The sequence below is a fragment of the Emys orbicularis genome, chromosome 4, assembly GCF_028017835.1.
Source record: "Emys orbicularis isolate rEmyOrb1 chromosome 4, rEmyOrb1.hap1, whole genome shotgun sequence".
NCBI classification, from domain to species: Eukaryota; Metazoa; Chordata; order Testudines; family Emydidae; genus Emys; species Emys orbicularis.
In genome coordinates, this window is record NC_088686.1 from 3,769,765 (window position 1) to 3,783,125 (window position 13,361).

The 13,361-nt window shown below is 43.1% G+C and overlaps 1 protein-coding gene across 1 annotated transcript in view; it reads left to right on the forward strand.

The window, feature by feature from the left end:
- The first annotated feature begins 4,184 nt into the window (after window positions 1-4,184).
- Window positions 4,185-13,361, forward strand: part of PRPF39 (pre-mRNA processing factor 39) — a 30,691-nt gene continuing 21,514 nt past the window's right edge. The window contains exons 1-4 of the mRNA XM_065403056.1: window positions 4,185-4,523; window positions 6,093-6,218; window positions 6,867-6,985; window positions 7,491-7,658. Coding sequence (XP_065259128.1) covers window positions 4,200-4,523; window positions 6,093-6,218; window positions 6,867-6,985; window positions 7,491-7,658 — 737 coding nt within the window. The 5' untranslated portion in view covers window positions 4,185-4,199. The remainder of the gene's footprint in view (window positions 4,524-6,092; window positions 6,219-6,866; window positions 6,986-7,490; window positions 7,659-13,361) is intronic.

Genomic DNA, 13,361 nt, shown 5'->3' on the forward strand with positions numbered 1-13,361 from the left:
CCAGATATGGTTACTAATCTTTTTTCTGTGGCAACGCTTGCTGACATGATACACCTGGTACCTCTGTGAATTCCAGTTCACTTCTGGTTTGTAAAGCAGCCACTTCCTGCCTGTGCCAAGTGCCTTTTATTGCAGGCTTCTTTGGGGATCTTACTCTCCCTTTTGGGGTGCAGTTTGACTCAAAGGTTCTTTTCTCAGAAACTTAGGACTGACTGAGAGTTTACATTAACACAGTGCTTTTCTCCCGCACTCTTGCCCAAAAGTGCAGCCTAGCTGGGCCTTTGCTTGAAGCTTCTGGTATCAAGGTTTTTTCTAGGGAGGACACAAAAGCCTGGCTATCAATTCATTCAGCCTGCGTGTCTGTAATTTGCAGTTCTCCAGCATGGTCCATAGCAAGGGCAGAAAGAGCTTGGCCTCTATAACCACCTGAGTGTGATTACTGTGACCTCAGCTTAAAATACAGGCCTTTTGAAAGGGGCGTGGAGGATAAGGGCTGAAATGTTTTTCTAGAGTATTATGAAAAAAAGCTGTCAGCTCCATGCTGTTAACTGTCTCTACTACACGACTGTATGGTAGTCCCTCCCAGAGATAATTTCACTCCTTTTAAAACTTACTGACATGCTAACTCATGTAGACAAAATACACAAGGTGAAAGATACATGCAGTCTTATACAGGCAAGAGAAACAAGGAGCTTTAAAATGAAAAATACAGTTATCTTATACTAACAATCGTTAAGTATTGTGGCTGACCATCTGGCCCAGTCAGTAATGCAGTGATCTATACATGGCAGACTTTTGCTTATATTCACCATAGACAGAATCATTGTAAGTGTGGTCAGGTTTAGACATACTCATTTGATAGTTCCACGGAACACGGTTCAGAGGATCCAAAAAGCAGCCCTTTTCTGGTACGCCATGTATCAACCATGTCTGCCTTTTCACACTACTTGGCACAGTCGGATTTGTGTTGATGCTTTCTGGGAAATTTGGGCAGCTGTCTCACACAGTCTCAGCTGCTGGTGCCGAGGACACGGGACTCAGTGTTTCTCCACTGGTGCAGTATGCTTTTTGTCTAGGCTTTTTCTACTGTACTTCTCAACATGGTATCTGAGCATTTACTTATTGAACACACAGGTTTTTGTTTCTCCCTCCCCAGTCACAGGAATTCTACGTTCAAGAAGTGGGTTTTAGATTTCATTTTGAATGTGCAGAGGATGACTGGAATATTTTCCCACAGAAAGGACCTGAGAGGTGGTAGGACTTGCCAGCCCAGTTGTATGTATGTGGTTGACAGTCCTATCTAGAACCTGGTTACCTATGCAGTTGGTACTCCCTTGCTGATAAATCGGTTGGAAACATAGTATAGCTGCAGTGTTAGGAACAGTGTGTTAATTTTTGTTATAGCCTGGTTACAAATTCAAGGTTGGTCTACACTACAGACTTATGTCAGTATAACTGTGTCGCTCAGGGGTGTGGAAATCCACACCTCTGAGTGATGCGGGTATATTAACTGAGCGCCTAGTGTGGACAGCTTTATGTTGACAGGAGGGCTTCTCCTGTCGACATAGCTACTGACTCTTGGGGAGGTGGAGTACCTACGCCGATGGGAGAGTCTCTCCCGTTGGCATAGGTAGCATCTTCACTAAGTGCTACAGCGGCACAGCCGCAGTGCTGTATGTGTAGACAATCCCGCAGTTAAAATTTGTAGACCGATTTCACCCCCCAACCCCAATGCTTTGGACCTGGGAAGTCAGAGCATCACCCCCTAATTGCAGGTTTTGGAGTCATGTTTGTTACCATCAGGCTGGTATAAAATCCACAGCCGCTTTGAAGGATTGGGCATGGATTGTGAATGTGAAGGAAGGAAAGGTCCCTCAGACTGAAAAGATAGGTATAGAAAACTGAGCCTAGACAATATCTGGAGTTCCTATCTTAGACGAGAGCCATATTAGTTATGCAATTCTTGTTGAGGATGAGGTAGCATAGGAGAAAATGCATCTGCTTTAATTGAAAGGGGGAACAGTCCTTGAGTGGGGCGTGTTTCCAGTGGGGTCCTGCAAGGATCAGATCTTGACCCCATGGCTGTTTAACATTTTTATCAGTGAGCTGGAAGAAAACATAAAATCATCACTGAAAGTTCTCAGAAGACACAAAAAGTGGGGGAGTGGTATATAATGAAGTTCTGGTGCCCACTGTTCAACAAGGATGTTGATAAATTCGAGAGGGTTCAGAGAAGAGCCCCATTATATTAATAATAATGATGGAAGGTTTAGGAAAGATGCCTTATCGTGATTGACTCAAAGAGCTCAATCTGTTTAGGTTAACAAAGAGAAGGTTAAAGTGTGACTTGATTAATCTGTAAGTATGTAAATGGGAAACACATTTAATAATGGGTTTTTCAATCTAGCAGAGAAAGGTATAACAATCTAATGCCTGAAGTTGAAGCTAGACAAAGGCATACATTCTTAATGGTGATAGTAATTAAGAAACAATTTACCAAGGGTTGAGGTGGATTCTCCATCACTGTGAATTTTTAAATCAAGATTGGACTTTTTCTAAAAACTGCTCTAGGAATTATTTTGGGGCAGTTCTCTGGCCTGTATTATACAGGAGGTCAGACTAGATGACCGCAATGGTCCCTCCTGGCCTTGGAATCTACGAAACTGTAGTGATAAAATCCATTATTACTAGGGAGCTGATTGGGTTCTTCTGACTTTGGACTGCTCTCCCATTGAGTTCAGAGAAAGATAAATGCAGGATCCTTGAGATCTAGACCTCTCTTGTAAGGGACTTGGATGCAGCAGAGACAGAACAGCAAGCAATGATGCAGCATGCCGCTGAGTTGTGCTAGGCAAGTGTCTGTTGGTTTGGGCTGCTTCACTTGGCAGGAATGTCAAGGATGCAAAGTGGGAGGATGGATGAATCCCTCCTGGAGGACTAGGGAGAAGCTTCTGCCTTTTGACCTTTGCCTGGAAGAAAGTCTTTGTGGCAGGGTCTGGACCGAATCTTTTTTGCAACCCTATGTTGTTTGATCCTGTCTAGCCATCTTGAATTCTGACGGAATGTGTTGCTGATGGTGGTAATTTTTTTCTTGGTGAAATCATAGTTTGAACCAATTCATCTAGAAGTTACAGTTGATGATATACTTTGGGGTGTAACTGGAATATAGTATTCTGTATTAACTAGCAGTAGTAAATTGACATAAACAGATATTTTAGACAGGGTAAAATACCTCGACCCTACAAGGAAATTGCAGTGGTTGGTTCTAATACCTGGATAGCTACATGGGATATTTACAAAAGATTTTGCATCTGACTCTCCCCAAAAATCTAGAAATGCCCATCACTGTCAGTGTTTCTGTAAATATGAATGGTGCTAGTGAGTGTGGAAAGTCTAAGATTGTGACAAAGCAGATGAATGTGTGAGGCACTTAGGATGCTTTCTCAGATGGTTGAAAGTAAACTGTTCAAGTATAACTAGAGAGATAAGGTGGGTAAGGTAATATCTTTTATTGGACTAACTTCTGTTGGTGAGAAAAGTCTTTCGAGCTTACACAGAGCTCTTCTTCAGGTTAGCTCTGTGTAAGCTTGAAAACTTGTCTCTCTCACTAACAGAAGTTTGTCCAATAAAAGATAGGTGAGGTAGTACTGTGACCAACATCGCTACGACACTTCCTTCATTCAAGTATAATTATTTATCTAACTTGGATTAATCCATGGCCAGTCATGTTGCACAGCTAGAGATTATTTGATTGTTGGTTAAAATCCTTTTTGTCTCTGGCAGGCTTCTGTGAACTTTCTTCTTTGGTTTTACATAGCAGTACAGAAGATTCATATTAAATCCAGTTAATTTAAAAAATACTGGATGCACCTGAGAACACAGTTACCAGCTCTTTTACTTGCAGGGAGCTGCCGAGCAATCCTTTTCATTTCATCAGAGGCAACATGCCAGTTTATTGGTTATTTAATAATGTTTTACTTTTAAACGAGGATATGTTTTTACAATCAAATGGAATGGATTATACATCTTTTAAAATTACGTTCTTCCTGTAGTTCAGTTGAATTACCTGAAATGTTTTGCTACACCAAGTAGGACAATTTAAAAATTGACAGCTAAATTGTACTGGCATCTGGAAGATAGTAACCTTTAATCTGTATTTCCACAGGATATCATTCAACAGAACAACATTAACAGCAGCTATGCAGAACTCAGATCATACAGAGGATGACTGCAACCTAAGTAATGATAACACAGTCAACAGCACTGACGCAGCAGGAGAGCAGCTTACGGACTTTAGTACAGAGATTATGAGTGTCACAGAGATGGAGCAGTCCCCTGATAGCTCTCCTGATGTAAATGAGGAGACCACACAAGAGAGTGGAATACCAGATATTCAAAGTTTACACACGACTGATGTTGAGGCTCATTTCCCTCCTGAATATGAGAAGTTCTGGAAAGTAGTAGAGGAGAATTCCCAGGATTTCACAGGTTGGGTATATCTGCTGCAGTACGTAGAGCAGGAGGTGAGTACATCTTTTTCCCCAAAATGCATAGAAGGATGAATTAACGCATTGTCCTCTGATTCCAGTCTTGAATTTAAAGTTGTATCTCAGTCCCTAGCAGGTATTGTTTCAAGACAGTGCTTCTGGATTTCTACTGGGCCATGTTCGTTCTTAAGGGTACAAGCTCTGACTTCAGTTCTCAAATCTCTGTGCTTTATGCATGTAGAATTCTAGTCACTTAAAAAGGGGACATAAGAATGGCCATATTGGGTTAGACCAGTGGTCCATCTAGCACATCTCTTGACAGTGGGTAGGGCCAGATGCTTCAGAAGGAATGAACAGAACAGGGCAATTATTGAGTGATCCAGCCCTGACTTCTGCAGTCACAGGTTAGGGACAATCAGAGCATGGGGACACTGCAGCTCTGGCCAATTTTTGTGGCCAGTTGTGATTGTGCCATGTCATCAACTAGTTGAGAGGAAAAAATAAAGATGAGTAAGTCTTGAGAGCACTAATATTGTGAAACTTTCTAATTAGATTTTTAAAATAGTGTTGTTATATCTTGTAAAATCCTTTTAAAGAGCAGCGCTACCTAGCTACAAAGACACACTCCTCTTACTTGCATTACAATCAAGCTAGTAGATGAATATTGCTTGTCCAGCACTTAGCACTCAAATAATGATTTACACCTTCTAAGTGTTACTACTGACACAGCTTGTAATGCAGACATCAGATGCTAACAGATCATGGCTTTTTCTCAAAGTCTGTTTTTAAAAGTTCAAATGATAGCCTAGTTTTGTGTGAAATTTTTGTTTCCATGGCTTGCTGAGTTACATTGATGTCTATAGAATCACTGAAAACTCAGAGCCCTGCTGACAGCTAGTTGAGGTTTGGATAGGTTGATCAGACAGCAAATGTGAAAAATCGGGGTGGGGGGTAATAGGAACTTATATAAGAAAAAAGACCCAAAAATCAGGACTGTCTCTATAAAATGGGGACATCTGGTCACCCTAGGTTTGGAACATCTGTCTAAAGCAGGGGTTCTCAAACTGGGGGTCGGGACTCCTCAGGGGGTCGCAAGGTAATTACATGGGGGGTTGCAAGCTGTCAACCTCCACCCCAAACCCTGCTTGCTTCCAGCATTTATAATAGTGTTAAATATATTAAAAGGGTGTTTAATTTGTTAGGGGGGGGGGTCGCACTTAGAGGCTTGTGATGTGAAAGGGGTCACCAGTAAAAAAGTTTGAGACCCACTGGTCTAAAGAATCAAGTGCAGTGGCTGAGGTGGAAAGAAGCAGGTTCTGACTGAAGATGCTAGCAGAGTAGTGTGGGAATACTTAAGCTGTGTCTGCTTGCAACTTTGTAGACCTGTAACTTAAGTTAGCTTAGGTCTTAGTGTTGTAATTATTTGTGCTCACATATATTCAAAGTTATTTATAAAACTATGGAAAAGCACCTGATATTACGACGTGGCTTTCTGTGTTTGAATTGGAATGGTGCCCTCCATGTAAGAATTCATGCTCTTCTCTAGTTATTTGAAACTTTCTCTTAAGAACTGTAAGTTACAGTTCTGTTGTATGTTTCTTACAGAACCACTTGCTGGCTGCCAGGAAAGCATTTGACAGATTTTTCACACATTATCCATATTGCTATGGATATTGGAAAAAGTATGCAGACCTTGAAAAGCGACATGACAACATTAAACAGTCTGATGAGGTACGTTGGTAGCTGGATATAGCTATCGCCATTTGGTCCTGTAAGCCAAATGATGACTAAACCACTGCAAGTCATTTTGGCTGCCAGTACCTACCATATATGGTCAGATTTATAGGGATTTTGTTTGCATTTGTCACTTTTTTTGTGGCATTTGTAGCTAATATTTTCTCTCTTTGTTGGCAGGTGCGTTAAACCTCTACAGTTTGTCAAGCTTTGCAGTGCAAGCCTCTGTATTACACTGCAGCTTAACAAGTAGGGCAGGGCTTTTCTGTCACTTACATTTATTTCTCATTTTCAAAACAATATAGTTGGTTTGCTGGTCACAATTGCTACATCTTATTGCATTTTTGGTCAGACGCTGTCAATGATGCTCTAATGGGTCTGTGCCCTATGGTCTGTACCCCAAAGCCTGCCCACACAACCTGGTCAGAATGCAGGGACCGCTGCGCTTTGAAGATCAAGACTCTGCACGTGGAGATCAGAACATTGCCATGTTCTATCCAACCTCCACCCAAATGGTAATGGTAGATTATTTAAACAAAATTCCAGTAATTAGTATTTCTAAGGTTCACCGGATAACACAGTGTTGCCTCTCTCTTAGGACGCTATTAAATATTTGAAGTACAGTTTATGTTGTTCTCTTCATAGGTGTATCGGAGAGGGCTACAGGCAATACCTCTTAGTGTTGATCTTTGGATACATTATATAAACTTCTTAAAAGAGACACTGGATCCTGTTGACCCTGAAACTAATAATACCGTAAGAGGGTAAGTTGTTTGTGTTTTAAAAAAAAAAAGGGAAGAAACACATGAACACAGTTGTAAATGATATGTAGCTACATGAAAAAGTAAAATCTTTAGCCATGAGAGCAAAGCTGAAGTAGCATCTAGCTGTATTGATGTCTCTTTATTTTTGTCTGATAAATAGTTCCATTCACTCCTCAGAGCCTTGGGAATAGGCTCTTAGAGAGAAACTCCTCGTGGGTTTTAGTGGTTTGATTTCTTGTTTATGGCTTATTTTTATGTTCTTATTCCTTTTATTGTGAAAATATTAGGAAAAATCACTGTAGAGCTGCTTATTAAAAAGGTCTTGTATTTATCATATATCTAGAGAACATATTTGGTAACATGCATTGTTTGAATCCCCAAAAGAATGCAGTAAAAGCTAAATAGAACATTCAGAGGCTCTTACAAAAAAAATCCACCTCATTCTTCTTGCTCCTTGAATAGTTGAGGTACTACATTCAGAAATGGCTGTTAAACATTTTTTCAGAGCCTATGAACATGCAGTCTTAGCTGCAGGGACAGATTTCCGCTCTGACAGACTATGGGAAATGTATATAAATTGGGAAAATGAACAGGGCAACCTACGAGAAGTTACAGCTATATATGATCGTATCCTGGGGATTCCAACGCAGCTCTATAGCCATCACTTCCAGAGGTAAGGACAACTTAAAGCCTTAGTTAACTTCATGCTATTAACTGTGTTAAATAGGCATAAATATAATTAAATTTTTAATATTTTTGTAAAACTCAAAATTGTTCAATCCAAACAGGAACTTGGAAAGTTATTACACTTAAGCCAGTAATAAAAGTGATTGTCTCTCCAAAAAAACAAAGCTTCTGGGTAAACTTCACTTCTTAATTATAAGCAGATACATTTGTATAGTGTCTTACTCTACCATCTATATTTTAGTTCTTATGTTGATACTGTGAGTGCACTGTTTCACACGCTAGCATTTCTTTAAATAAATAAAACGAGGGCTAATAGAAAATTGGAGACTGAAAATGTTTTCACCTTCATTAAGAACGGGCACAGACTTCTCTTTAGGGAGCCATGGAAGTGATCTTTGGAGCAGCAAGACCTCAAACTGATGCAAAATGTACAACACAATAAAATGTATTTAAATCAGTATTGCCTGGAGCTGTGAACCAGCTGAGTGTTGTACAGACTTAGATCTTTTTATTCTTTTGAGCGCTGAAGCAAAGTTTAGGAACTGGTGTCCAGAGAAAAACTAAAAACATCAAAATTCACAAATTCGCCTATGACCAACTTCTTTGTAAAAAGGAAGTTGTGGGAATTGTTAGCAGGAAGAAAAATGGGGTGAACCCAGAAAAGGGTGCATCTTACCAGAAAGTTATGTTGTTCAGCTTCTAATTCCATATCCTGCTACAAGTCTCAGCTGAACTGTTTTTTACCATAAACTAATTTAAGAAAAATACTTTATTCAGTTTTAAATAATAAATATCTGTGTTAATTTGGATAGGGTAAACATTAAAAACCAGAAACTGTAGTTAAGAGGTACAGCAGTCTTCCTAGTAGTTTCTAAAGAAGGTTTTTGTTAGGAATTCCCAAGCAAGTGGTCATTCTCTGAGAATTAACATCCCATGCCATCCTATTCACTGAGTAGGTAGCCTTTTCCCACCAGTTTGCAAAGGTATTCACCGTTACAAGCCACTCCTTAATGTTTGCCCTTCATGGTACTTGAATCCTTTGAAACAGAAAGCTTTGCACACCTAGTAGATATTACCTATGTATTATGCGCACTGTGCGAAGTTGCATCTCCAGCAGAGTTCTAGGTTCTTAAACCATCCACTTGTGCTAATAATCAGTTCTTCGAGTGGTGTCCCCATGGGTGCTCCACTTTAGGTGTCGTTGCGCCCCTGTGCTCGTAGCCGGAGATTTATGGTAGCAGTGCCCCGGTTGGGCCGCACGTGCACAGTCCCCATCTCGCGCTGCTTCAGGCGGTTAACTGGCACTGTACGACCAACCCCCCCTTTCTCCCCCCAGTTCCTTCTCTCCCGACGTCGGAGCACTCAGAAGCGCCTCACAGCTAGAAATAATTCTTTTTCCTGTCCCTTTAGCAATAGTTCATAGTTCTTAGTTAGAATACAATAGACTTTTTTCCCCCTTCCTATCTTATCTCCGTCCTTTTAAAAAATAAAAAAAATAAAAAAAAAATTTTTTTCCTCTTAGGACCATAAATTTTCCAGTCTTCCTGATCACAGGGGCACTATACTTTTATATCTCTCTGCATCACTGAGAGAATAAGCTTCCTCAGGGTATGCCTGGCTCCCCAGGGTTTAAACGCTGCACTACCTGCCAGCTTTCAATACACCTCTCGGATGGACACTCTCAATGCATCTGCTGTCTCGGTGAGGGACGTACACCGTGAAAGTGCTCGCACTGTCTAAACTTGAAAGCCTGCACGAGAGAGGCAAGGGATTTACAGCTAAAGCTTTCTCCTTATGGAGAAATCTCTTCGCCCGGCGACTGAGCCTGAGGTACGAACTCCTCCCAGACAGAAATCGCCGACTGCCGCCTCGGACAAAGACCCTTCTTTCAGGGGAAAAGATCCTGAACAACCTGCCAAGAAGGCAGCAAAGAAACGGGGCACCATGTCCCCGACTCCGGAGTCGGCCAAGAAAAGGTGCTCCAATAGCGGCCAGATGCTCCCAGTACCGACCGCACCGGCCATATCAACTGCAGATAGACCACGTCCCAATGGTACTAAGAAACCCAGAGCTCCAAAGCAGTCACGCTCTGCCACAGGCGTTAAGGGGAAAGTGAAACCCCATGCCACCGCACCAACAACAGCAAGCAAGCCATCAGTACTGAGCATTCCTGCGCTAATGCTGCCACCTACTGCTGGTACTATGCACACCAGCCACACACCAGCACAGATAAGCTCATTCCAGCATACGGTACCGAGCTCCACCATCCCACCGAGATCAGACACGTCACAGCAGTTCCTGTGTCCCACAGACTTATCTGTCTCATTGGTACCATAGTCTCCTTGGCACCAAAGGTACCACGGTACACATGGTACTAAGCCAACCCAGTTCTCCAGAGTTTTCAATGCAATTCTCTAGTGGGGAGGACGATGGAGAGGAGGATATCGGGCACTTGCCAGAGGTTTCCTCTCCTGTGGCTACTCCTGCCACACAGACCCCACCAAGCATAGGCTTCCCTGTACACTTTACAAACCAACCCTGGTTGGGCCAACCATAATGCCCACCATGCCCTTCCAACCACAATGGCCATTCTGGCAGCCATGGACTCCATACCCACAGCAGCAGCAACAGGGAGTACCCAACACTCTGCCCTCAACCACCCATATTGGCATCAAAGGCACCTTCTACCGTCTCCGAACAAGGGGCCCAAGAAAAGGAGCAATTCTCGGACCCAGATGAACCAACTGACATTACGTTTTCATCTTCGTCACCGGATGACACAATTACGCCCCACCACAGCAGACGATTTCAAGCAGTTCCAGGATCTCTACAAGAGAGTGGCCACTTCCCTAGATATCTCCCTGGAAGAGGTCCAGGAATCTCGCCACAATCTAGTGAACATACTTCACATATCCACTTCATCCAGAGTTGCCCTCACCATGAATGATGCGATTATGGACCCAGTGAAGTTGCTCAGGCAAACCCCAGCATTGATTCTACCTACCTGTAAAAGGTCTGATAAGAAGTATTACATGCCAGCCAAGGGCACTGAATTCCTTTTCTCACATCCAACGCCAAATGCATTCGTTATCTACGCGGTGAATGAACAGGGTAAACAACAATACTATAGAAACACTCCGTATGATAAAGACTGGAAATGGCTCGACCTATTCGGTCGTAAAGCGTACTCTGCTGCGACATTACAATTGAGAATTGCCAACTATGAAGCCCTACTGACAGAATATAATCACAATAATTATGCAAGTCTCTCAGAATTTATAAACTTTATACCAGAAGACAAAAAGAATCAATACAAAGCACTCGTCACAGAGGGCCAACTTACCACCAGAACAGCGCTCCAACCTGCCCTTGACTCCGCTGATTCCGCAGCAAGATCTATAGCAACAGCAGTCACTATGAGGAGAGCCTCCTGGCTTCATCTGTCCGGTTTCCCAAAGCCAGCGTAGTCCACCATAGAAGACTTATCCTTTGAAGGCGCCAAACTCTTCGTGTACAAAACGGACAAGTGATTGCATACCCTGAAAGACTCGAGGCCCACCTTGCGGTCTCTGGGCATCCACACACCTAGGAACGAGAGACGGCAGACCACTAACTAAACTCCTCAACGGTTCCAACCCCCTCAGTATACTTAACGGAATAGGTATTACGACCAACAGGGGCGGAAACAGAAAACTTCGAGGAGAAGACAATCCATTTCCTGGACTACTACCTCTCAGCCATCAACCTCTAGGCAACAGATTTGAAGCCTTTGTCGAGGGCTCAAGAATCCCATCTACTGCGGAAAGAGGTGAACCATCTCATATCCCTGGGATCAGTAGAACCCGTATCGACCGAGTACAGAGGGAAGGGGTTCTATTCCCACTACTTTCTCAGACAGAAAAAAACAGGAGGTTGGGAACTTATGGAGATTTACAGCGACTAAACAAGTTTGTAAAAACACAAAGATTCAAAATGATCATACTAGGCACCATAATCCCAGCATTAGAGGGGGGGACTTGTTCTCAGCCTTCGACCTACAGGACGCATATTTTCATATATCGATCCATCCCTCACATCAGAAATTCCTGCGGTTCACAATAGCACAGGATCACTTTCAGTAGAAAGTTCTACCCTTCGGCCTTTCCACTGCACGGTGAGTATTTTCCAAAGTACTCGCCGTAGTAGCGGCCTATGTACACAGACAGGGAATAATGATATTCCCGTACTTGAATGACTGCCTGCTGAAAGCACCAGTACTGCAGACAGCCATATGTTCCGCCCACGTACAATACACCTCTTTATCTCCTTAGGATTTCAAATAAACTTACAAAAGTCCACCCTAACACCTGTCCAACGCCTGGAATTCATTGGAGCGGACCTCAACTCCCTCAAAGCAACTGCCTCTCTTCCAACAAAACACTTTCTGACTCTAACCGCCTTAAACTTAACAGCATGGAACAACCCGCAGGTGTCTGCCAGAACTTGCCTGCACTCCTAGGCTACACGCCACGACCTTCGTCGTCCAACATGCAAGGCTACACATGCGGTGCCTTCAAGCCTGGTTATGGACAAATTATGCTCCCCGCAAGCACAGCAAAAACAAACTCCTCTCTATGACGAATGCAGTCAAGGACTCCTATGGTGGACCAATCTGGTCAGTGTCTGCAGGGGCGTGCAGTTTCTGCAGAATCTGCCAGCGCTCACCATCACCACTGATGCATCCCTCCTAGGCTGGGGGGGGTGGAGGGGGACACATCTCCAGGCACATTCTATACAGTCCCACTGGTCTCCAGCGGAGTCCCAGGTTCATATCAACCTGCTGTAACTCCCAAGCGGTTCAAAATGCCTGTTCTCATTTCCTACCACTAATCCAAAACAAAACGGTACAGATCCTCACCGACAATGTAGCCACCATGTTCTACATAAACAGACAAGGAGGAGCACAGTCACACTCCCTATGTACGGAAGCCATGCGTCTTTGGCATGGTGCATCAAACACAATGTCCATGTTATAGCTTCTTACCTACCTGGTTTCCAGAACAACGCATCAGATACCCTGAGCAGGAAGTTTTATTAAGACGACGAATGGGAGCTGAACACATGGGTCATCCAAGATATTTTCTAGATGTGGGGGTTCCCAAAGATAGACCTCTTCACAACTGCACACAATTCCAAATGCCCCCAGTTCTCTTCCAGAGCAGAACTTGGTCAACACTCTCTGGGCAGTGCCTTCCTCATCAAGTGGAACGCCCCTCTCCTGTTCGCCTTTCCCTCCCATCCCTCTCCTAGCCCGTGTACTCACAAGATAAAGCAAGATAGATCCAGATTGATCCTATTAGCCCCCACGCACGCTCCTGCTTCTGCCTCGACTTCTGTCACAGGTTGCAGGGCGCATCCTCCATCCGGATCCCCAAAAACTTCATCTCAAAGCCTGGTTACTACATGGCTCCTGGGATCTGAAATGACACGTTCCACAGAAGTTCAGAAGATATTGTTAAACAGCCATAGGGAAACTAACCAACACACCTACGGACATAAGTGGAAACTATTCAAATCATGGTGCCAAGGCAAACAAGACGGCACCTGTGTCATCCTCCTTACCTCTTATTTTAGGCTATCTACTGGAACTTAAACGGGACTTTCCATGAGTTCCATCCATGTAAACCTTCTGGCCATCATGACATTTCAT